The following is a 26,443-nucleotide window of genomic DNA, read 5'->3' as shown; positions in this document are numbered from 1 at the left end:
AAAAAGATACAGACCATTAAAATATTGTTGCTGAATTAAAAGTTTTACAACACTGACCAGTTAATTAAAATAGGATCTTTCAAACAATTAGATCCGTATCTATAAATTTAAAAATAATTTCAAATATTTCTATTATTGATAACAATAAAAACAAATACAATCACAAATATTTTTATGATTTGTTGATTTATTTTACCTTATTTTATTTGTATGTGTAATGTTTATGTGTTGACAGATTTAATTGAAAATAATTAACTTGTATGCACGTAATAAAAATCTTCTGTCATTTGGCAATAATCATTCAGTTTTATTTTCACTCTTGTCACATATAGAGCTAAACAAGGCTGAACTTCTTTATTGTTTTATAATCTTGAATTTATAAATAAAGTAAGTAAAGTGGTGCATTTAGTGAGGAAAATTTTGACTTTTATCAAGTTGGATTACGGGCGTCAGGAAAGAGAGGCGATTAGGGTTTGAACTCCCTAGCTTTTAACAAACTCAGTACAAAATTCAATTGAAATTTTCAGACTGAGAATTGTTTTGGGAAAATTCCAATGATTTGAATAGAAAATTTTGCACATTTCATTAGATGCTTGAGTAAGGTACGAGAGTTTACCAACCAGATATCATAGAGCTATGATTTAAAGCATTATCGCCTTCTTATTGAGTTACTATCTTATTGATTACTCTAATTACTAAAAATCTCCGTTTTGACAGTTAAATTCCAACGATAAGTTTGACCTTTTCAAAGCCGTTTGGAGTTCCAAATTGAGAAAAATAAAAATTAAATTACTTTCCGGGTAAATGTCAAAATCAATCACGTAAATCGTATGTATGCCGACATTTCTTATCGAGCTAATTTGTTTCCATCTTCTGTAACTGTCACTCAAATGTCAAATTTCTCCTATTCTCATTCAAATAATTGATAATGAAATCATACTCAAGGGTAATGTCTAGTCATGCCATGAAATGTTCTAAAAGTAATTACTTATAGTAAAACTACAGCAAAACATCATGCATTTATTAGAATTTAATTCAGAAATATTTTGGCACAAAAACTCAATGCATTTATTATTCTCAAACTCATAACACACAGTTTAACCACATTTATTAAGCCATATAAAATAAAGCATTAAAGCATCAACTAACTCATTCATCTTCCCTTATCTTAGATAATTATGGCATCGTATAAAATTGAAGTTGTTGAATCATCTCCAATATCAGTGCTTGGTGAAGGTCCACATTGGGATATAGAGCGCCAAAGCTTGTATTATATCGACATTTATGGAACAAATCAATCAATTTCTCGTTACGATTACAATGAAAGCAAGACTTATAATGCAAAAATCCCAGGACACCCCGTAATATCTTTCATTATTCCTGTTGATGGAACAAAAGATCAATTCTTAGTTGGAGCTGAAAAGAAATTGATTATAATTGAGTGGGATGGTAAGAGTAATGAGGCGAAAGCTGTTAAGGTTGTCGGCGAAGTGGAATTGGATATGGAAGAAAATCGATTTAATGATGCAAAATGTGATCCGTTTGGACGTTTCTATGGAGGTACAATGAGACTTGGTAAGTTGAATAAATTATTTTTTTATCACTAGAGTCTAGTGCTGGGCAATCTGTAAGCCGCGACAAATCTTGGTGGTAAGCCTTGAACGTAATCACACACGGCATTCGGTTCATGGCATTTCCAAAAAATATCGACTGCTCACATGTTGTCCACCACTGCACTAGACTATTCGTGCAAATATTTCTAGTATTACTGATAAATCAATTAGCAACAGTTGATATTTATCATGAATTGTAATTTAGATTTGAGGTGATAAAATTTAATGGAAACCCATGTAATTTTTGTTTAACTAGATTTTTGCATGTAACTGCAATCTAGATAATTGATTAAAAAAAATTGATGGGAATATTAATCTATTTATACATGTAAAATATCTCAATAATGCATTTTTGTATAGCAATTTAGAACGAATTTTGCGGTAAAATGGCATCAGTAGTCTAATTAGTAGAGCAGTGAGTTACATGTTATAGGCCCTGGATTCCATCCCAGGTCATGTCTAATTTTCAAAGCTCTTTTTCCATTTAACCGTTCTAGTTACAAAGCTTGATTCGTGCATTGTGTATAGTTTGGAGATCTTTAGCATATACTGTGTCTCTATTGCTAGGTATAAAAGGATGTACTCGTATACATAATCTGGCGCACACGAATCGTAACTGGATATATTGTAGGATTAATCCAATCTTATAACTTATTCGTGTCCTTGCAATGTAGAGAGCATGCAAGTGGTTTGGATTTCACTATAGATTGAAGAATTTTAGCTTGCATCATAAACTTCTTTTAAAATTAATCTTCAAATTTGCTAAAAATACTTATTGAATTGAAAAATTAATTTATTCATTTTCTCCTTTTTCACTAGAACTGGTTCATGATATTTTTGAGAAAAGATTGGGAACACTTTATCGTTACACAAAAAATGAACAATTTGTACCAATAAAACGAAATGTTGGCATCAGCAATGGCTTGACATGGAATGAAAAAACTAATAAATTTTACTTTATCGATTCTGTCGATTTGGATGTCAAAGAGTTTGACTATGATCCTACTACTGGAAACTTGTGTAAGTACGAATAATAAAAGCAGCAAACATGAACAATATAAAACTATAATTTTAAAATCAAATTTAAATATTTTCTCATGCCCTGTTCTCTTTTTATTTATCCAAACAGCAAATGAACGCGTTGTTGTTGACTTCAAAATCAATGGTGAACGTCCAAATTTTGTGCCTGATGGAATGACAATTGATTCAGATGGAAATCTCTATGTAACAACGTTTGGTGCATGGAAAATTTTCAAAATTAATCCCAATACGAATACAATCGAGCTTGAGATTAAAATGCCATGTGAACAAGTAACTAGTGCGGCATTTGGCGGGCCAAATTTAGATATCTTATATGTGACAACAGCAAGTCAGGAAAGAGCAACTAAGCAACCACCACCCTCTGGTAGATTATTCCGAATCACAGGACTTGGTAAAGGCACTCCAATGAAGAGCGTTAAATTGAATTGAAAATGTGTTAAAATCCTAACAAGATTTTTCCGTCTTCAATAAAAATAAAATAAAAAAGAGAGAAAAAGAAAATTCAATTTTGACCACAGAATGATGACAAAGCTATTTCCTTTTTTTTCTTATATGTACTTTATACTCAACAACTTTTAGTGACCGAGCAAGGAAGAAGAAAAAGTAGCATTTACATGAATATTGAAAGGGATGTGCTACAAAAGTAATTTTATTAAATTCTTCTTATTATTAAATTTCAGATTCTCATGCATCCATACATAAGTGTGTGTCCTTTTTCAATCAACGATGTTAAGAAAAAAATATCAAAGAACTTCAAAGAAACCCTAGACAAAAATTTATGAATGAAAATGTTAAAAAGGAAAAATCAAAGATAGTTTAACTAAAGGAATTTATACGAACATGAGTATTGGGATATACAATATACAGAAAGAAGCAATTTAAACATATCAAAATTATCTTTGGTTTTTATAGCAGCACGAATTTAATTTTTAATTTTATTATTTTAATTTTTTGAATGTCTCATTTAACTCATTTGGAGTTTAATTTTCTTTTTTGTTTGAGATCCACAACATTATTCGAAGAAACAATACGAACAGAATATCAATATTATGTTTCTTCATACATTGAGTTTTAGGATGAAATTATATTTAGCACGTAAAACGTTCATTTGAGATTTGAATAACATTTATTGTGCACAAAAGTTCAGTCTGTTTTTGAACTCGGGTGAATAAACATCTCATTTATTTGAAAAATCCATTCTAATTAAACTGCATTGAATTATAAAATAGCACACATCCTACGACTTGATGACAAACGTCAGAGTGTAAAAAATAAGTTCCATCATTTCCGAATTAAAATAAAGACCATTTTTCAGAATTTAAAATTAAACTTGATCCATAAATTAGAAATTATTTATTTTCACCTTTCAAATGTTAAGGAAAAGAGCAAGCAATACGTCATTTAATTAAACATAATTTATTTCTTAATTTCTTGTTATTTTTCTTTAAAAAGTTTTTTTTTAGAAAATAATAAGAAGCTTTCATGTTCTCATGAGCAGCTTGTTGCTAAGTTTTAATTTGCAAAAATGATTGCTCTTGCCTTCCCTATAAATTGCAAAGAAAAGAGAAAATTTCATTTTCTATTTCTCACGAGAAGAAATGAATGTTGAAAAATATTATCGGAAGAATTCTTGTGGCAAAGAAAAACACAAACTTTGGTTTTATGAATTCAACAAAACTTTCATTTTTGCGTTTACAATAGAATAAGTATTTTGGCATTTTAGAATGATATTTATTCAGGGTTTAAATTATTTTATGATAATTAGTTTAACTTTTTTGGTAACTTATTTTAAGAAATCAATAATGATGAAGGTTTGATTGATATTTTATGAAATTTTGGAGGCCATTTTATTAAAATTTGATCATTGAAAATACCAGAGACCTTTTGAATAATTAATTAAAGCATTTAACATTAAGCTACCCAACGAGCAGATAAGAAATAAAAAAAAGTAAGGTAATAGTTCTCAGAAACAAAAAAAAAATGAAATATATATTGACTTAATTACCACAACGTCTTTAATATCTATAAAATAACATTCTCTGTTGATAATTACTGAATTATTAAAAAAAATCTTCACCTCAGCAAAAACCACATAAAAATGTCATTTGATGCAAGCAAAGATATTTTTCAAGAACAGTAATAAAAAAAATTAGGAGCATCCTGTGGTGTTAATGAAAAAGCTGCATAATGATTTATGATCATCTGCGATTCGAGCGATTCTACAGAACTACATCATAATGTGAACAATGTAGATACCAATTAGTGCCATTTTTTGCTTTTTGGAGAATTTATTTTTCAACTGCAACTAATGTAATTTTTCCTCCTTTTTGTTGCCTCACATACTTTTTACAGATATAGTACCAATGTTTTTTATGCATCTCATCAAATTCATTTGTAGTTCAGTTCAGTGGTAGAAATAAAAAAAATCTCTAGTTCGTTTACTAAGTTTTGAATCAGCATAATGTTTTCCTGCATCTGACAGTTTATTTTTCTTTTCATCTATCCAATTTTTTTAGGTTATGTGCAATGTAAAATGAACGAATGAGCTTTTGCCAAAAAAGATTTTTTTCATACAGCCAATAGTGTTCTTATAAGATGTCGAGAAAGACTAATGCATTCATGTAAAGACGAGAGGAAAGGCAAAAAGTAAGAAAAGAACAATCTGCAACATGAAATACAATGCATATAAAAAAAGTTTCTTTTTTTCCAAAATCGCTCATGTGCTGGTTTTTAATTAACATAAACGTTCAAAACTTTATCGTCTATGGCTAAATGTGTATACATTTTTCGGTTTATATTAAATTAGTTTTGGTACATGAAGAATATATATTTAGTTTTCGAAACGAGTGCTTTTTATGACGATTTCATCATCTCCATCTACAATAATTTATGTTCAAATTTTAATCTTCTACGAAACTTTCTGTTTTAGAAAAATTAGATTTTTTTTGATAACGTCATCAGGAAGAAATATTTTTTGGGGATCGAATAAATAATATTTTCTTCCTTCATATCATATATCGTTTTTGATGTAAAACACTAGTCATCATCATCACGTTTAGATAGTTCTATACATATCCGCATTTACACTAAAAAAATAGGGGTTAAATGCTGTTCTAACATAATAAATGATTTACGTACCATTCATTTTCCTTCCTTAACTGCTTATTCTGCAAGGGTAAAAGCTCCTTGACTACTTATAAGCACAAGCGAAACAACACATACAAAAAAAGGGTAGAATTTCTATAAGATAAATTGAAGTTAGAGGAGAGTATTTTTTTCGAAATACTTTAGTTGCGTATAATCATCTATAGAGGAAACCTTCCGTAATCGTTTATCATTTTATATTTTATCTATGACTAAACTCTCTGTAGTCTGCGACAATCAACCACATCTGGTGTCGAAAAAAGAATTTCTCCAATTTTTTTTATCTTGTTATAAGAAGGAAAAAGAATTTTTTAAGACATTTATACACATAAATACTTATAAGTACAAAAAAAGAAAGAGTAGTCACAAAAAAAATCTATTTTTGCTACACACCGTCACCAATTCATGTAATACTCGAGCATAAACAACATCATGAGAAGAAGATATAAGGAGAGTGAGAAGGAAAACTTTTCACATTTATTTGTTACGCTTTATTTGTTGGAAGAAGAAGACTAATAAAAAACAAATTTTCGGCAAGCTTTTGCTTCTTTTTTATTGTTCCTTCTCTCTGCTATTTTTCCTATTTTATGTCCCAAAACTATGTGCATAACATCAATATGTTTATGCTTCCTATATGCACTATAAACATTATTATTATTTTCGGAAATATTGACTGTCGTAATTATGGCACTTTCTACTTGATATTACAGATTGTTGATATATTTTTCAATTTATCTGCTTATGACTTGGCAGTGTTATGGATTGGAAATATGGAGCAATTCTTCGTTGTTGTTGAACGTAAAAACATTCAACGTTTAAAATTTGAATTCTTAGTAGATTTCATAGTTTTTTATCACTCGTTTTTAACGGTAAGTTTTTAAATTCATGATAATTGCAGTCCATCAATCTATCTATTAATCAGCTAACAGTTATGGATTCATACCACCTTTCTATTGCTAAATATTTTGATTAACAAACTTTGTTTTTAAAAGAATCAGATTGTCTTTCATACATTGAATTTTTTTATTTTCATAGACTTCATCCACTCATCCTCACATGGTTAATTAAATTCAAGTTAAGACAGTATTAATACGAGACCGCATGAATGCGATCGTAAAATGACAAAGTCATAAAACATAAATATGTTTTTGATATAACAGCAAATTGTGTTCATCGTTAGATCCCAAAAGTGTCAAAATCTTTCATTTCTTCTTATTTTGTCATGCTATAAATTTTTATTTCATTTTTTTTTCTTTTTTTTTGATTCATTCTTTTCTTCAGCACAATAATTTGCAATGAAATCAAACGTTATGGCAAAAATCAAATGAGAATGCTAATCCCAATATACTCTTTCTTTTTCATTCCTTGCTACTCCTCATTTTTCTCCATTATAGACGGTGTAAATCGTGTATTCATTGTGCAATTCAAATCACGTAAGAAATTTTTTTTATTGACAGATTTTTATGAGAAAAGCTGTAGCTCTTTTGCGGTTATACTATAACAAGATGGGAAAAAGGAAAATTTTATGACTTTCTCTTCGATTTTTTTTACTCTTATTTCTGTTCTCATTTGACAATGACAATTTAGCTCATTTTCTGTTGCTATTTTTGGTGAGTATGTATGTCCATTGATGACACATTAAGCAGATGAAGGAAAAGGACCTTTCGTTAGATCAGTGGTGGGCAACCTGTGTGTCGCCAAAATCTTTCGGAAATCCCATCAACAAAATGTCGCGTGTGGTTTTTGTCGTGTCTTAAAACCAAGGTTTGTCGTGGCACTAAAAAGTTTGGACAATACTGCGTTAGATAGTTATAAAGCGAATAATAGTTAACGACGGTTGTTTCAATTGAAAATAAAAAGAAAAAAGCGTGTAAAAAATCGAGTATTTTTGATTACAACCCATTTCTTTTCATTTTCATTCCTTCCCACTCAGTTATTTCGGTAGCAAATCGAAGGATGTGTGTTCATTTAGTACTTGGTAACACTTTATTATAAGATTAAATGACATGCCATATAATAATAATCGTTATTTCTTATTCTTTAGATTGTATGTGTATCATAACTACTTGCAATACATTTGGCGTATCCTTCAATTTGTTGAACAGTTGATTAAGACTTTTATGAACATCTCAATTTATACAAGCAATATATGGTGTTGTATTCACTAAGAAACGTAACCGCTGATGTAACAAAGAGTATTAAAATATTGAACATTCTATTCAATGCTCTATGCTTTAGTAAAGGGCTCCATCATCATCATCACGTTCGATACAATTGTTCACATTTATTTCTCATATAACAAGCTTCATATATATTTTTATAGTATATGTGTTCTGAAATAATCAGCTATATTTTTTATCGATTGCTATGTTTGAATTATGTTGTTTTAAAAATTTAACAGTCATGATGATTTTGGATTTATGGATCACATTACAACCAGCCGTGTTTAATTGAAGTCCTGACGGAAATAGCATGTTTTGCCTGTGGTGACTGTAAAGCTACTTCCTGACGGATTTATAATTAAATCAAATGTTTATTTAACCGAGTTCAAAAACAGACTGAACTTTTATACGCAAAGGGTTTATCAACTGTGTACAATAAATATAATTCAAATCTGAAATGAACTTTGTAAAAGTCTGTATGTCAAATTTAATAAAGATTATAATCATATTTGTAATGTTTGAGTTTAACCTTGCTTAAGTGTAGGAAAAATTTGAACACAAATACCTGAAGATTTCTGCTTTTCATTTTATTAATTTGCCTCGATAAAAACATAAACGAATAAGAAGGAGTGAAAATAAAATAAAGTATATTAGTAGCACTCAACATTCTTTCTTTGGAAGGATTTCTTGATTCTCATGTTTCTTTGTTCGCTATGTGTATGTGTAAATGTAAGCTGTCGAGAAGAACTCATAACTGTCGATTCAATTGAGCGGAAAAATGTTCACGTATATAATGTTGAAACATTTTTATTCTTTCCATCTTCCTCCATCCCTTCATTTTGTTAGTGACGTAAAATGTACAAGGAATATTTTTTGTTTGCAACCGAGGAAATGTTTGGAACAAAAATGAAAGGAAAGGTTATCGATAAGCGGATTAAGAGAGGAATAGCCATGGGTGTATTAAGGGGGAGGAGGAGTTTAGGAGTCACTATCAAAAAATTATTTAATTTCCACGGATTTTTCGTTAAAAAAAATCTGACCCCCCTCTAAATTCTTGAGATTCTATATCCTCCTCTCTGTCTGGATAAAACGTTCAGTTACGCCCCTGGGAATCGGAAAAAATTGAAAATAACCGTTAGATGTGTGTGACTACAAGAAATCAATGAAGTGTTAAGTGCATGATAACTCTTTTTCGAACTTTCGATTAAGTTTTTCTCTCTCAATCTTTTTCCGTAAACCCTCTAATGGTCAACAATCGGATATATGTATATAACTGATGTAAAAGACCCACTTAAGTTTTGTTTACAATCAGAATAAATATTTGTATCCCTTGTTGGATGAACGGTCTCATGCACAAACACTAACACTTTATGTCATTTTTTGTTTACTATTCCAATGTTATTCAGTGTTTGTTAACGCAAAATTTAAAATTCATTTGTGGAAAGTATAAGTCTGAGATTTTATGAAGGATTAAACGAAAATATAATTTAATTGTTAAAGCTTCTTGTTGTTGTCGATAGAGAAAAAGCTTCGTAATTACCTTTTGTATCGACGCATATTGTTCTGACATTTTTATGAGCCTATAGGACGTGATGATCAAAAAGAAAATGTGTTGTCTTATAATACTTCCTTATCAAATTACTGTCTAATAAATCCAACACATTATATACATTCACACATTCGCTATGGCTACTGTCGTTTGGTATATTTTTGCTACAATATTAAGAAAAGAGAGCCCAAATTCGATGTCTTCATGCCGTTCAGATCAAATAAATTATGTAAACGTTTTTTTCGCTTTCGATTGCACTGCTTTTACTTTTCATGTTTCACTGAATAGACAACGTGAAAGAAGCTTTCTTGACACCAGATGTGTTAAAGAAAAATCCATTAATTCAGAGAGGAAAATTCTCAATTTTTTCTGATTTTTTTCTTATTAAAGTATGTTCCAGCATGTAGGAAAGTGAAGACAACAGATTTTTATTCATCGTAGACAAATTTCTACCTTAAAGTTTTGCATTCTCTAAAACCTTCTTTTGGCATGTCAATAACCCTATTTGCTCAATCTAGATACAGCAATTCTTTGTCTTGTAATAAATTACTTTTTTCGTTCGTTTATATCTCATAGAGAGCTTTAGTTTGCTTAATTAGTTCAGTTCCATTGAGTTATTGCAGCATCGTTCAATTTGGTCTTGAAACAAAATGTGAACAAAAACAGCCTGATTTTTTCAGTGTTTTAAATTGTTTATGAGCGTTTTTCGATGTTTTTACAGTGTTTTTTGAATTTGTAGGTAAAAACCGTTAAAAGATTTGAAATTCCTTAATGTTTCTTATGTGTGTTATTTTCGGAAGGGAATTGAATCCTTAACATTAACCCTGACTCATCCATGAATTTTACTTTGATTTCTATTAAAAGTGTCTAATTTCTCTCTTTTGTTTGTAATTAATCGTTTGATTCTCATAAATATAAAAACATTTTTTTAATATCTTCTCTAGCCACTCATGTCCTCTAAAACAAATTCATGCTGTGCATTTCTTGAGTCACAAACAAATTTTTATTTCCCATTCGGACAGAAACTGAATAATAATTAAAAAAACATGAAAATTCGAAAACGTCACGTTTTGTGTTGGCCAGAAAAAAATTATGGCAAAGACACAAAATGACTTTAATAACGAATCATTATCCCATTACATTTCATAATGCAATAAAATATATTATCTCAATATAAATGCATTATAAATTTCCGAGATTTTATTATGAAAGGATATACATTTTCATCATTTGTTTAATTGATCAATTATCGTTTCTAATTGAATATAAAAATAATAATCCCTTAAACAATCATTAATCATTTTGAGGAGAAGAATCGACTGGAAATGTATTTAAAGTAAAAAAAATCATCCACAAAATATGTACAATCCGCACAGAAATATAAATAAATTAAAATTCATGAAACAGTGACCATACTAAATTATTTGCAGCACTATTGTACCATAGTCATTATTTAAGCATCATATTGAATGCACTTTTTCTCTCATTTCTCAGCTCATTCACTTAGGATTGCGTTTTGAGTTCATTTTTCACTCGTCGATAATTATTTTTTACATGTGTATGTGGAACTAAATTTTATTTTTTTGGTGGTTTTAACCCATAAAAATCGTAATTCTTCTCACATTGCATATAATTTAACTCGCTCGTTGACCACAAAAATGGAACATTAAAACTCTTCTGTATACGGCTATCATCAACATCATGTGGGACACTGCATATAAATAAATTTATTTTGTATTGTATTATGATGAAATAAAAGCACAATGACAACAAATATGCAGTTGTTATTCAAGGCTTCAAAAGCTTATTTCTATGAAGAGTTCCCTTAAATATTTAAGCAATTTTTGAATGAAATTTGGTAGCATTTATTCTCCTAATTTGCTTCTTAAATGTCACTCAAAAATATCTATTCCTTCTTGAAATATTGGGTCAGTCCAAACTACGGGACAGACCTAAAACAGGAGGTAGTGGGAAAGAGTAAATCAGAGGTTGCTAATAAAAAACTTCTAATAGTGTCCAAAAAACATTGAATCAATTTCTAAATACGCTACTGACTAGACAACATTAACAAATCATCGTCGACTCAAATAAGTTGATAGAGTGTCGGGAAATAAAAATCACAATTCTCTAAACATTAATGCATACCCCGATGCGCTCTTATACATTTGCATAAAATTATCAAAATAAAATATTATCCATGCCGTATACTTGTACATGTGCATTTTTCTTGTTATTTGAACAAGACGCTCTACTAACGAATAAACTGAAATAAAAAACCTGCTAACCTTAGCACACATATATAGTGCAGTTCAATGCATTGCTATTTTTTTCAACAAATAAACACAGAATGTGAGGGTTAAAGGATATTAATCTCATAAAATCATTCACAGTGAATGTGTAAATAATGTAGAGTTTATGCATCCTCAAGATTTTTTTACTGACAAGTGAAAAGTAAATGTGAGTTTTTATAAAAAACAATAATACTAGTATTTGTGGTACGTATATTATTTGACGCATATTTAGTACCGAAAGTGTTCTTTAAGCTTTTTAACATTTATGCTTAGCCTTTATATATCTTTAGTATTATTTTCCTTTAGATTTAGGATTTATTTTAACTCTTAGTGTTTCTAATTTGATTTTTTAAATTCGAATGAATTTTTGGACAAAAAATTCTTCCTTTATTCTGAAATATTCCCTCCAAAATACCCGAAGTTCAAACTTGAACTTCTCTTTTAAATTTTGAACTTTCGTCACTTTTTAAATCCAGAATGTCATTAATATCTCAATTTAGACAAGAAGATTTGATGTATGATACATGATAGGTTCTAAATAAAATAACCTTTATACTGATCCCTTCTTTAAATTTATATCACATATTGTTCTGCAGCAATACTTGATATAATCCGGACATGGATTAATAAATAATTCATTAAGAGATTCTCTGAAGGAAACTTTGCAATTTTCTGTCATGAATGTTGAAAAATGATTCAAATTCAAAGCTCTTGTATTTCTGTATTATTCACAAATAATGTGACTTTGATGACGCATGCAGAGATAAATTTTTAAAATACACATACTCAAACCAAAATATTAATCATTAATGAAATATCTACAGAGTGTAGTCATTCAGACGTGAAATGTTTTTATTCTGTCTCTGTTTCATGTTGTTTTCCACAGAACATTATTGGAAATATTTGAATATCAGTAAAAAAAGATCTATGTGCGATTGCTTTCAAACATTTATCAAATCTCAAAGGTAATATTCACGTGCTTCAAGTATAAAAGTCATATTCAAAAATTCAAAATTGAATAAATATTGGGTTAAAAAAAACATAACAGAAGCAGGATGATGACAAAATCTAGCGACACCAACGTTTTTGGATGTTTATATTTATTGGTATCAATTCAATGAATGGATGAAATGAATGTACAAGTGATTCAATTCGAATTGAAATATTGATAAATTAGATTTACTTGATAGAGCAAAAATGTATTTAGAAATTCTATAATGGTAGGTAGAAAATAGAGAACGTGAAAGGATAAAAAATTCTATTCTTATTTAACATGATTTTCTTTACTTCCAACTTCAAATCGATTGTTGCTTTTGGTAATTTCTCTTGAGAATCATTTGCTATAAATATTACATTTATGTGCAATAATAAACGATCTGATTTGCATACATGATATAAAAATTGGTATATTGTCTAGTCTTTATCTTTTTTAGTGCATTTTTGAAGAAATGATGCTTATTACTTCATTTTGATCAGATGGCTGGGTGAAGTGAGGGATCTCAGAGTACTATCTAGTTACTCGTTTATCGCTTAGTTTAGCAGCTTAAAATCGTCTAAAATACTACAATTATTGCTTTAAAAATAAAAAAATGCGCTTTAGTCCCTCGATCAAGAGAACTTTTAACGTTTTTTTATTATTCTGACCATAAGTTGGGATATAATTTCTTTTAGTGGCATTATGATGCTTTTTTTGGAGAGAACTTCATCTTACGATCAAGTAACGGAGAAAAGCTGTTTTGTTTCCCATTTCGTTGTAACATTAAGTTTTATTGTCAGTATACAAATTGGATAAAGGAATTTTGATGAAAAAATAAAAAATAATGATAATTGTCTTGACGCATTTAACATTTTGAAAGCTCTCGTGTTATTCTCAAGGGCATTATATCTAAAATTTTACGCGTACGATAAGCTCACCTTTACAAGAATTTAACGCAAAATCAAATCAAATGCTTTAACGGACATTGTAGATTTAAAAATAAAAAATTTAAATTTTGTCATTTCTGATTTAAAAAAATATCGTTTCAAAAAATTCCAGCAATTTTCACAGAGCAGAGTGTAAAAGAAATATTTACTCGACAAAGCAATTGACTCTCTCTTTCACGTTATCATCCCCACCACCATAAAAATATACATTTTCATCTTTCTCTTCAGAGATTTTTATTTTCGCTCTCTCAGAACTAAGTTCGTTTTATGTTATATGAAGCATGGAATATGAATATTTTCTTATTCCATTCCTAAACACATTTAATATAATCAGTCTACAAGTTAGATAGCGGACATATACTATAGATTTGTTAAAGGAAAAGAGAAATCATGAACAGCCTTCTAAATGACAAAAGAATAAAGAAGGAAATCGTAGGACATTCGCATGACAATAAAAGTTTGTGAATTGGAAAAAGCGGTTGTTGTTTGGCACATAAAATCGACAGATATTAACTTACAAATGTGAATAAAAACGCTCGTCATTTTAGGATTATATATATACGTTCTATATATAAGCGTGTCATCAAAATGTCCATAATTGTTAACGATAAACATTGGTCGTAATATTAGTTGACTAAATGTTGCGGCTTGTCGTTTGTTATCTTGTTAATGGTTTTATAATTCCTGATTACTACATTGTTTATCTTTTCCTGAATTGATTTTATTAAGTTTGATGAAAACAATGATTTTCAATTAATTTATGATTTTATTGTCATGACTGTCATGTTGAAATTTCATTCAGCACTTTTTTAGTCAGATTAATAGACAAAAAAAGTTTTTCCTCTTAACTCATTGATTGTTATGATGAGTGTGGTTTGAGATTATATATAGTGGTACACCTTACGGTGCAGTGGCACAATTTGTATTCCAAAGAGGTATAATTGTACCGTACCAACAGAGCACCAGTGGAATAATAGAACTGTATAGGTCCGCCTGTGAAATACCAATGATGCGCCCGTATTGGTGCACTATTGGTCCGGTACAGGTTTTTCAATTTGCCATACCAGATGTATTACTGACATACCTATACTATACCGAACCATGCCGATCCCGAATAAATTGGAAGAAATAGTGACTACGGCTCACTACCAATGACTAAATCAAAATACGAATCCTAATAATTTAAAAAAAAGTTTGCTTTCGCCATTAACGGAGGCAATTCTGTAGGAAATGTAATGTATAGAACAGGAAAGGAATAAATAATCATCATGATGAAATGGGTTGCACCGACTTCCTTCCCTATGATATTTGTCCACCCATCGACATAAATCATATTGGTAGAAAATCATCATCATTATTATCCTCAGACCATTCATGTTCCCTTTTCACTCCATGATTCTATTCACCACCGTTCGGGTCTCGTAAATTTTCATTCATTTTGAATGAATTTGTCATTTTTAAGTCAATTCATATCTTTTCACTATTCAGTATATGTTATGTGTGAATACATGTTTAAACGGATGTACAGTAAATAGACCAAAATCATCAAAGAAAGTTTAGTTGATTGCTTTGAAAGAATGAGTTTATACATATGTCTGTAGATGGCATAATATTCTCACAAGAGTGCTTATGAAAGCGTACATAAATCATCCCTTAACTCTTTTTTTTAACAATTTTTTTCCGATCTTATAAATTTTTTTGTCGTTTCTTTTGTTTCTAGTGTGGTCACTTATTCAGAAGAATGTCGTCAGAATATACAAACTTTTTTGCTTCTATCAAAGATGAGTCTCAAGAACATAAATTAAGTTACGATTTCTACATTTATTCATTTTCACTCGAGTGAATTTAGATAGTGCGAGAGATTTTTATCTACACTGAATGGTTCGGTTGACTTGTAGACTATTATAGTTTATAATGATTTTTTTAATCACTGATAACTGAACATCTCATTTATTATTTTATTATGAAATTATCAAAAAATTCAGTTCTTAAAAACTCTTCATTTTCAGTTAAAAAATATTTTAAAAATCCACGTCAACTGTAATTCAATATAACATCTCACTGTCTCTCTGCCTTCCAAGTCTCAACAAAAGCTTTTCGAAATCTCGAAAATAAAGTGAGGCAGAAGAGAGAATTCAGGAAATTAATCAAGGGTTTTAATAATGAAAAGAAAGAAATGAAGAATGAAAAATTTATACACTTTATCAGCAAACCTCCTGAGAAGCACGAATGCTTTCTGCTCTTGAATCACATCTGAAAAGGGATAATATAAATACTTATCTCATATTACACATCGCCGATATATGTACATGATATAAAATAAAATTAAGTTGAAATGCCTAAAATGTTTGGAATGGAATGAATGACGAGAAAGAAAAGGAAAAAAAGCGGAATTCCAAGTGACAATGAAAAACATGCAATAATAAAAATTGCTGTTGCTTTTGTTACAATATCTCTACCACACTGACAACTTTGTCGAGTATATTTTCCTTTCTTCATATCCTTAACGCAACATGTAAATTATGCCAGCCTAAATTTCTATCGATCTACTCATCTCCAATGGTTTTATCAATGTCATTGCTGTTTTAGCTATTATTTTTTCGGTACGCATAAATTGTTCATCGAAATAGATGAGATTACATTTGCAAATAATGATAAGCGAGAGATACGTGGAGATAATCACTACACCCAGCTTTTTAAGCTTTTTCAATGAATAGGAAATGTTAAAGCGATCTAAACATTAGTTATAACTTATTAGACAGATTCTTTGAAACGATGTGGAATGAGATCCTTAAAAAATATGAAAAATAATTTGCCTCACGTTGATATAAAGAAACTTCCAGGTTTTACTCAGAAAAAATAATCTTCAGTTCATTCTTTACCGTACTAATTGATTAATTTGTAAATCAAAGTTTGCTGAAGAGTAAATCTATAATTTTTATTTATTAATAAGTTTAATTAAAATCTTTCTACGGAAATCTTCATCTTTCTATACATATTATCCTAACTGATTTCATACACTACGTGGAAGTTGAAAGAAAATGATCAAAATGACCGAAGTGTGAGGACCTGAACAAGTTATTTATGTATTCTGTGCTGGTAACTCATTAGCTCATTTGTTCCGTTTTGCTATGTTCAAATTTTCTTCAATAGCCAAAACAGTATGAATAAAATAAGAATTCTCTGCTTTCTTCATTTTTAAGGCAAAAGGTAATATCGTGCTGCTTCTTATCTCGTTGAAAATTCCTTAATCATCACAAAAAGCTAACAGACGAAAGAGCAATAAAGGAAAGAGCAACAATGGAAGTGCCATGTTTTCTAGGATGGTAATTATTGCAATTACGAACAGGAAGAATGTGTAGATGTGTGAAAAATATAAAGGTAAAAGCCAACAAGCTGAACGTGATGAGAATCTGAATTTACTAAATTGGCATTAGTTATTGATTATATTAGAAATAACAAAAATAAGTTTTTCTATTTTTATGTACGACCAACATTTGTTACTGTTCTGTTCCTTTAGTTAATTTGATTATAACATTTTTGATGAAAAACTTTTGTATTCATGAATGGCTTTTCTATTTTATTGTACATTATGGCATAATTTGATTCAAAGTTTTAAGAAAAGTTCCAAAACTTTCTTCCTTTAACTTTTTATGATGCTTACAAGTGTATAGAATTTTTAAGAGCGAATCTTAGCTAAAATTGACATGAAATATTTAAATAATTTTCATTTTTTTCATGCATACTTGGATGCTAAACGACGTCATTTTTTAATGGTTTTAATTTTTTCATTTTTTAATCTTTTTAACAATATAAGCAACCGTGCAGCCATTAGACTTAAATTTTGAAGTAGTAAGAATGTCATACGAAAGGGATTTCATTTGGCGTTAATAGAAGAGCTTTAAAAGCTCCGTGTCGCATCTTGTTCATTTGCGTTGTTCAAATGAGTAAACAATTTATTCAGTAAATATTTATAGGAATCTGTTTTTAGCTCAAAGTCGATTTTGGCTTTGTATGAAAAAGTCAATTGGGTCGATTCGACTCCATACAAAATTCGAGTAACCTCTCAGCTCTGGTTATTAGGAAGTTGAATATTATACACTAAAATATTTAGACCGTTACTGAAAGATTTTTGATGTTTTGAGTAAAAATGCTCAGTTTTTCTACTGTTGAGAATATACTAACGGTTATTTTATATTTGAACTGTTTGCAACTAAAATTAGTTGTTCTTCCCCTTTTATAGTTGTTACTCCCCTTCATGTAAATATTTAGTCTGATTCTGATCATTGAAGAATAAACATCGTTGTTATTAAATCTGAGAAAAGTCTTTAATTAAACTTATTAATAAAGGGTTCTTATCATACTGAAAAGATTACCTAAATTTAGCAATAGAATTAAATTCAAATTCAAAACACTTTTATAATCTGTAAATTTTGAAAAAACAACGTTTTATTGGTTTTCAATTATCTTTCGATTGAAATTTCTTTCTTTTGAACATAATTAGGAGGACTATATTTTTTTATAATGACTAAACCTATAATCAGAACACTTTTCTTCGTCAAATATTGTTTTGAAATATGTGTTCAAGATTATTTTACAATAAATTGTTACTGTTTATAATATTTTCTATCAAAATCACAACAAAACAAGCTAAACAAATTCGATTCTGAAGCATTTCACACACGAAATAAAAATTAATCAAAAATGATCAATGACTACTATCTTATTGCTTTATAATTTATCGTTTTAGATTGATACTCGATAATTCTAATGTTTTTATTAAGAAACTGTTTTTCTAAAATTTCCGCAGCTTCACTAATTTGCACTAATTAACAAAAGAAGATATAAATTTTAAATTTTGTACGAATTTAAGTCAAGTCAAAATTGAGCTTTTTTTTAATTAACTTTCGTTGAAGGAATTTTCATTGTTTAAATGAGATTTACCCCCTGTTTAAGTCAAACAATCAAAAATAATTTTATGAATCATCATATTTGATGTTCAGATATATCTAATGATTTGAAAGGAGAAGGTACGAGATACTATACACTACCGACATTATTGTCTTTTTTTTTTATTCATCAACGATTAGAATAATGCTCTCTAAAAAATAATAAATTCATATAAATCAAGATATTGCACTTTTAATAACTTTTATAATCATTCACTGCCATTTATCTGGACAATAATATGTGATTTGCTTTCAAAATAAGCAGTATGATTTCAAATAAATAATAAACGAATTAAGCGCAGATGATTCTCGGCTATCACATTAAAAATCATTCTGATACTTGTTTTCGTTTGAGAGAGATTATTTTCGAGTATCAATCCTTTTATATTGAGATTACCTAAGAGCTCTCTATGCAGAACTTTTTTAAATCGTTATAAACATAACGTTTCACTAATAAATTTCAACAAATAAAAATAAATATAACAAATCTATTTTACTATGGAACAAACTATTAATTAGAGGAGATAAAAGAGGTTTTAAGGACTAAAAAATTTAAATATTCATATTTGAATAATATTATTGCTACATTTTTTTTGTTTGTTGTCTCATTATTGTTGCTAATTAATAATAATAAGTCTAAAATCGTAAGTTATTATTAATCGTAGGTTATTGATTTACTAATTTCAATAATTAAACCCGCTAAATATTCATGTATTGTTTTTGCGATTATCAATCATTATTTATCGTTATTATTATTATTGTTATTATCTTATTTTTAAAATAATAAAGCATAACATTTAAGTATCGCTGAGCAGAGCAATGATTCATTTAGATTTGATAAAGTCAGACAATATTAGAAATTCTAATTTCATACAAAGTAAATTTTGCTACCTTTTCACTTTTGCTAATAAACTTAGTAACTTGGTAAAAGAATCCAAATTCTAACTTATTTTAAAATAAAGATTTACGTTACAAAAAGTAAAATTATCGGGCAAAAAATTTAAATTTCAACGATAATTTTGAAAAAAATAACGGTCGTTTGTGAGACGGTCATACTTTGATATTTTTATTTGATTTTGGAAGTTTAGAAATGACAGTATGAAGGTTTAAATATTTTTTCAACGGTTGAATGTCCTGCACAACTGAATCATGTTTGCTCCATTTATTTAACGACTTAATATTCTATCAAATCTTGCTGAGATCACGCACTGCGTAAAATTCAAAGAGAAAACTTCATTATTCATATGTACTTCACATGAATTAGCTAATGTGTGTCTAATTTTTATCATAAAGTTAACACACTTGCCGGTTTGTATGAAATTAAATTCATATATTGTCACGAAAATTTCTTCATGTTTTTTTTTTCTTTTCTCACTGGTTATTTTAAGTTATTTGCAATGCACAAATAACTCAATTAAATTAAGTATGGAAATATTATTATCATCATAATTACATGCGGTTTCGCTTAAGTAAACAAAATTAGTTATGGAGTCATATCGTCCGCTTGCAGCGAATCACTGAATTCAATCAATGAATTGAAGACATCTGGATCTGTCTTCGATCTTTTTAGTAATATCTCATCATCCTCGATATCATCAATTTCATACTTTCTCTTAAGCATTGCATTTTCCACTTTCAGTTTATCATTTTCGTCCTGAAGTCTAGTTATTTGCTCGTGAAGCATCTCTTCACATGAAGACTGTCGTTGCTCTTTAATTATTGTTTTTAAGTGAGAGATATACTCACAGGCCTTAAATGAGATGAAGAATATGATAATAAAGATTAATAAACAATTTGTGCAATTATGCATGTAGACAGTTTTGCTGATCTAGTTAAGGATCTTTGAGGAATTGTATAAAATGTCTATTTATTTCAGTGATGGGCAAACTGTGTGCCGCGGTTTGTTACTTATGTTCAATGGAAATATCATGAACCGTATGCTGTGTATTTCAGAATTTTTTCTATTTGGTGTTAATAAAAGAGGTTTAGCGGATTCATTAAAGTTCCATAGAGGAGCCTTCTTCATTTGTGTCGGTCGGAAATAAATGATAAATATTTGAACTTGTGGCAAATGCTTATAGAGCCAGGTATTTTTTGTAGAATTGTAAATATAATAACCACAACCTCATCAATAAACCGAACAGTATTAATGTTGAACAAGCTTCTTATCATAGTATACACAATACAGTACGGCACATTAGACAAAAGGAATCAACGAATTATATTTGTTATCTTTATGTTTGTAGCAACACTGCCGAAGCATTCACAGTGGCAAATTATATTACCTTTTCAAGTATTCCACCTTTGCTTAATGCTTCACCATTCTTTGAATTATTTGAATTTATATTGTCATTGTCATCATCACTATTATCATCTATGATTTTTCCTAATTCCATAATCCAATTGTTAATTTTCTCTCGTCTGGCTCGCTCAATTTGATTGTGCTGAAATCGTCTGTAGTCGTCTCGCTGTGCAATAAAAGGTAATCAAGACAGTAGAGTTTGTAAGAAAAAGAGAAATATATGTGAATATAAATTATAACGACTCAGTGATAATAGATTGAATCTTATGCATGCTATTTTTATATATAAAATATTATTATTATATTAATCAATCCTATTTACCCGAGTTTTCATTTTCTTTTCATTTGATACTACATTTTCAGTTGATACTTTAACTACTGATACGGCTTGATTATTATTAACTTTTTGTACTCTAGCAATCGGCTCTGGATTCTGCTGCTTTATAAGGACGACTGTTTGATTTGCATTATTTGCAATTTCAGGAACTCGAATAAAACGATAAATCGTTCCGGTTTTTTGTGTTTGAGACGTCATGTAATTGTGTGATCTTTAAATAAATTGTCATAAATTGCGATACAATGAATAATTTTTAGCCGTGAATACACTCACTTACCTTTTTTTCGTTTTTCTTTTCTTTTCTTTGAAGAAAAAAAAATTGAGAAAATCTTAGTTTACGTTCTTAATTTAAAGTTATTGAAAGAAATTTTCGCTTCGAGATTCGTTAATCACAGTCACTAAATATAATCTGTTATCATTTAAAAATTCATTTAATTAATTTAATGTTTAATTCATATTTTTTTAATTTTTTTTTATTTTTTTTTTTCTTGTCAATATAAAGTGAAGGGGGTTCGTAAATTAAGTGAAAAAGGGAAATAAACTTTTTAATTTCAAATTTCAAAAAAAGCTTTTTAACGAATTTTTCAATTTCTTCAATTCTTTTCTGAATATCACTTAAATTAATTATGTCATTTGCTAATCGCACTCTTAATCAGCGCAGGCAATGTAAACATTCTGAGATATTCAAATAAATAAATTGATTAGTTAAACTATAAGCAGTTGAAATTCTATTTAAGAACACAAGAAAATCTCAACTTGTAAAGCAAGCATGCGTATAGACCCAATTTAATACACAGCATAGAATAAATTGAAACTTTTTTTTCTCCCTTTGATTTTATCATCGATTTTTCAGATGAACTAAAAGAAAAAGGAAATTTTTTTGAACAATTTAAAAGAAATAAAAAATTTAAATTCAATTCAATTAGTTTTAATAATTAAGAATTAAAAACATAGAAAGTAAATTAAAGTCAATTTGAATTAAGTGTGAAATATAGAAGTCAATCGCATAAAAAGGAAGAAATGAAGAACCTTCAATATTGGAATTTATGGCATGGATTTGCAGTATTAGGTAATGTTATTTGAAACTTTTGTCTTCAATAATTCTAATGTTCTGAATTTACTTAATTAAGGTTTATTGATACAAGTGACACTAGCTCTTCAACTAGAAGGTCTTGTCACGAAAAAACCAAGAGTTTCAAAATACACCATGAAACCTCAGGCAGTAAGTTTTAAAAATCTATATCATAATTACTTATATTAATTTATAAATTTTGAATCTTCAGCCCACATCCTCACCTTCATCTGTTTCGTTTTATCGTGTCAACACAACAAGTGGCAATACATGCATTCTCATCAGAACAGATGGACTCCTTAGTATTCAATATCGTGATAAATTGAATGAAGATAAAGAAGCTGACGTTTATCTCCCAGACAATCCAACACTATCAGGTAAGATGAATAAAAAGTTTAGTCGAGTAGTAGTTAAGCACGAGTCAGGATCTAAAAGTGAAATTTTTTACTTTCTTATCTCCAAAGAAAGCTTTTGATTTTTAAACTTTTAAAAGTTTTCAAGTCAATTTTTCCAAACATAATCCGAGCTCTGATTATAGAAAAGTTGAGTCAAAAGGGATCGGTCAAGAACTACAGGCCTGTTTTTTCCATGTGAAGGCTAGCAGATTTTGACTGTAACAAAACTGCAACCCTGCATTTTTTTCTGCAGCCCTGTACTTTTGGAGAAACCATCGTTAAAAGTAGAAAGGCAAAAAAATTATACAGTGCTACCTAAATTCATTTAAAAACTCGATATCCTTATCATTGAAAGTCACGAAATTGACTTTAAAATTACTACTTTTTTTCTGTTAAAATATAGGTGTTTGCGATAATTCTGACGAGTCATCGATAGTAATGTCTTTTAAGGGCTTTGTCCTAACGATGAAATTTGAGAAAACACCAGGTGAGTTTCCCGAAAAGCAAAACGGTAAAACGATCTGCCCTTTGGTCGGCGTGACTCTGTCTTGATGTCGTATTCAGGATAAATTCAGATGACATGATCGATTAGCCGAATTGTGGTTTTCGGATTTTTAATTTAGAATTCATTAAATCATTGAGTGCACACGATTCATGGTCAAAATCTGTCGCTCATATCTAATCCGCTTAAAATCGTGTGCAATCATCGTTTTGAAAAAATTAAAAAAAAAAATCAATTCCAACAGGTGGGGAGAGATGGTTTGTTAATTACGTTGAACTTACATATTCATCATCAAATCCGATATTAGAGCACGTTGATCGACCCAATCTTAATGTAAAACTAGCAACACCACCAAAAACATTTCTCTTTCCAACGCCAATAGGAAAGTCATTTGAATGCATGCAAGAACAAACGATTGTGATGTACGCGCAGGTAAAAATAATAACAATTTACTTTTTGTACTATAAAATTGCATGAATGAGTGGAGCTTGGATGGTCGTTGATGCTGATGATTTTTTATGCATTTTAATGAGAAAAAATAACACAATTTACATGTACAGTGTGAAAATCAATAATTTCATTTTTCTATCGCCCTGGATAGGATGAGAATGATAAATCTGGTCATTTGGCTAAACTCTTTTTACGTGATACGCGTTTGCAGGGATTTATGTATAAAGCTGCCGGACAATGGGGTAAGTTCTTTATTAAATTTATTTAAACTATAAGTTGAACATATTGTTGATTTGTTTGTGGTTTCAAAAAATTAAAGGATTTTAAATATAAAACTCATTCTCTGGTCGGTAGATCGGCTACCGTTAAAAACTCGTTAACCAGACATCGTAGAGAGCCCAAATAAATTTTGCTAAATCAGTTTGATTGAGTTATAGGCGCATCGCATAGTCTTGAATTTTGTAATCATTCCTAAATTCGATAATTAATGATTTTAATTTTATTCGCATTTCATTTGTAAACATGCCTGAAGTTGACTACAAATGTACAATTTTAATCGGAAGTTTGATTTCCGATTAACCGTTACAAATATGGCTTTCTGATTGCTAGCTCAATATTGGAATTTTTTAAAATTGCTTAATCATCCAATCAATATATATATATGTGGTCATACAAAAAAATGACGGTTATTTTTTGGAAAGACACTAACACAATGACAAAATTTACAGTACGTAAATAAATTGAATTTCAAATGACGGTTATAAAATTTTTATTTATCAACAAGTTTACATTGATTGCGACGAATGTCTTGAAATATCCTGAGAGTTACGTTAAGGAAACGTCGACTGTTCTTTAAATCGACTTACTGACAATATAAAAAATTATTTGTTTACATTTTTTGTAACCGTTATCTGAAATTCAAATTTATCTTTTGTCAATGTATTAGTTTTGTTTGGGGCGATTTTGGGGCGATTTTTTTCCGTATGACCACATATATATATATTGCATCCAATAAACATTAAAAGGAAGTTCAAAAATAATTAACATAATTTCAACATAAATTGTTTCTTAAATGATCCTTAAAAAGCGTTTCTAACTAAAAACTTTATCTTCATACAACAGGTCCACCGTACTTGTGTTCCGCAACAGGAACGTATCGTGATGAAAGTGCACCATTTTATTTGGGAACAGTTTTAGCAGTTGCATGCATATTTACAGTTGCAGGTTACGGAATTTGGCGTTATATGAAAGTGAAGAAATATCAGTACGGTACAATGGCTTAAATCATTAAGCATTAAGATGCAAAGTTACCGTTGTATACATACTTCTTCAAACTGAATCACATTTATCTGCAATTAAGAAGAAAACATTCAAAATTTTGCCAAATTTCTTATTGTATCAGCAATTTTTTTCTCGTCTTTGTGCAATTGATGACATATTTTACACACATACATACATTTTTCTCAAGCAAATTAAGAATATATTCAAAAAGTCAAAGTAATATTTCTGAATCAATTAAGGAAAAAAAATTATGCATATCAATTATGATGATATTAGTAACAAGTTAAATTTACGAATGAAATGAGCGAATTAATGAAAAGTTATAAAAAAATATGAAAAGTTGTGGTTTAATTAGTCAGAGAAATTGATGAAATGATATGAAAACAGTCTTCCATTTTAAGCTAACAAATGATATTAAAAAAGATTATATTATGTGCGCATTTAAAGTATTTACTGAACAAAAGAATATTAAGATAAAAAAAATATGCTAAGTTATTTACTAAATGTCTTTTAAGGAGTTATATTATTAGATAACTAACTAACTAACTTATTGGTAATTTTTGATTTTCTTTTTCAATTAAATTATTAATTCTTTTTGTCCTGTTAAAGTAAAAAAAAAGTCTATTGATTCTACATTATAGAGAGAGTATATATGACATATAAATGATATTTAACTAAAAAGTTCTCTATCTCAACCAAACCGCCACTGTAAAAGATTTCAAAGTGATAAACATAAATAAAAATAATTAAAACCCTGTAAAAAAGGAATGAAAGCGATGTTTTTCGGCAAATTGAAATTATTAGATATAAAATTTTTTCGTATAAATTTCCTTTGGATTTGAAAAAGCTAAGAATAACAATGAATTAGAAATTGATTAATTTATAAGGCGTATAAGTTTTACATTTATAAAAGCACATTCTCGCATCTGTTTGAGTTCTTATAAACTTCAAAAAAACTTTTTTTTTAAGCAGGATTCAACACTTTGCGTGTTCAAATAAAGTCGAATTCAAATTAATTTAACATTAATTCGGTTTGTCAAGAGCAATCGTTCACAAAATTGCGAATTTAGAAAAAAAGATGTAAATCACAATGATGAGGCAAAAAGTTCTTGTATTTCAAGAAGAAACAAAAGAAAATAAAGAAAAATTAATGTGTTTGAAATTTATAAAATGCTTATTCAATTTAATCTATTTAAAGCTGTTGGAGTGTAAATCAACAATGCATGTTCCTTAATAAGTTTGATTAAAGAATCTTTAAAAGGATTTAAATTAATAACAACGATGTTTATTCTTCAGTGATCAGAAACAAACTAAAATTTTCATACGAAGGTATTAACAACTATAAAAGGGGAAAATCAACTAATTATAGTTGCAAATATAATTTGAATATTAAACGACAGTTAACATATTCTCAACAAAAGCGGTGTTGTCC

General features: G+C 29.1%; 3 protein-coding genes across 3 annotated transcripts; 2 read left to right on the top strand and 1 right to left on the bottom strand.

The window, feature by feature from the left end:
- The first annotated feature begins 295 nt into the window (after positions 1-295).
- LOC139095854 (regucalcin-like) lies at positions 296-3,174 on the top strand. The gene is made up of 4 exons (XM_070647381.1): positions 296-387; positions 1,173-1,575; positions 2,433-2,633; positions 2,743-3,174. The coding sequence occupies exons 2-4, from the start codon at positions 1,179-1,181 to the stop codon at positions 3,081-3,083; spliced, it is 939 nt and encodes a 312-aa protein (XP_070503482.1). The 5' UTR covers positions 296-387; positions 1,173-1,178; the 3' UTR covers positions 3,084-3,174.
- Positions 3,175-18,138: 14,964 nt separating this feature from the next.
- Positions 18,139-21,810, bottom strand: Usf (upstream transcription factor usf). Its single transcript, XM_070647415.1, has 4 exons — positions 21,589-21,810; positions 21,297-21,522; positions 20,958-21,140; positions 18,139-20,422 (listed from the first exon to the last, which is right to left on the bottom strand). Exons 2-4 carry the CDS (start codon positions 21,507-21,509, stop codon positions 20,156-20,158), a joined length of 663 nt encoding a protein of 220 aa, XP_070503516.1. The 5' UTR covers positions 21,510-21,522; positions 21,589-21,810; the 3' UTR covers positions 18,139-20,155.
- A 370-nt stretch (positions 21,811-22,180) lies between these two features.
- Positions 22,181-26,182, top strand: LOC139095962 (lysosome-associated membrane glycoprotein 5). The gene is made up of 7 exons (XM_070647535.1): positions 22,181-22,380; positions 22,442-22,533; positions 22,595-22,760; positions 23,182-23,265; positions 23,525-23,712; positions 23,882-23,972; positions 24,853-26,182. Exons 1-7 carry the CDS (start codon positions 22,332-22,334, stop codon positions 25,011-25,013), a joined length of 831 nt encoding a protein of 276 aa, XP_070503636.1. The 5' UTR covers positions 22,181-22,331; the 3' UTR covers positions 25,014-26,182.
- The last annotated feature ends 261 nt before the right edge of the window (positions 26,183-26,443 follow it).

The sequence above is a fragment of the Chironomus tepperi genome, unplaced genomic scaffold (assembly GCF_022539635.2).
Source record: "Chironomus tepperi strain 1889 unplaced genomic scaffold, CSIRO-AGI_Ctep_v1 contig_376, whole genome shotgun sequence".
Lineage (NCBI taxonomy): Eukaryota > Metazoa > Arthropoda > Insecta > Diptera > Chironomidae > Chironomus > Chironomus tepperi.
This window is presented reverse-complemented; position numbering and strand designations above follow the sequence as displayed.

Coding starts and splice junctions, on each gene's coding strand:
- LOC139095962 (XM_070647535.1), top strand. CDS start 22,332: ATGAAGAACCTTCAATATTGGAATTTATGGCATGGATTTGCAGTATTA. Junction 22,381..22,441: donor GCATGGATTTGCAGTATTAG/GTAATGTTATTT, acceptor TACTTAATTAAG/GTTTATTGATACAAGTGACA. Junction 22,761..23,181: donor AGACAATCCAACACTATCAG/GTAAGATGAATA, acceptor GTTAAAATATAG/GTGTTTGCGATAATTCTGAC.
- Usf (XM_070647415.1), bottom strand. CDS start 21,509: ATGACGTCTCAAACACAAAAAACCGGAACGATTTATCGTTTTATTCGA. Junction 21,141..21,296: donor AAAAGAAAATGAAAACTCGG/GTAAATAGGATT, acceptor TTTATTGCACAG/CGAGACGACTACAGACGATT. Junction 20,423..20,957: donor AAGGTGGAATACTTGAAAAG/GTAATATAATTT, acceptor ATCTCATTTAAG/GCCTGTGAGTATATCTCTCA.
- LOC139095854 (XM_070647381.1), top strand. CDS start 1,179: ATGGCATCGTATAAAATTGAAGTTGTTGAATCATCTCCAATATCAGTG. Junction 1,576..2,432: donor TGGAGGTACAATGAGACTTG/GTAAGTTGAATA, acceptor CTTTTTCACTAG/AACTGGTTCATGATATTTTT. Junction 2,634..2,742: donor TCCTACTACTGGAAACTTGT/GTAAGTACGAAT, acceptor TTATCCAAACAG/CAAATGAACGCGTTGTTGTT.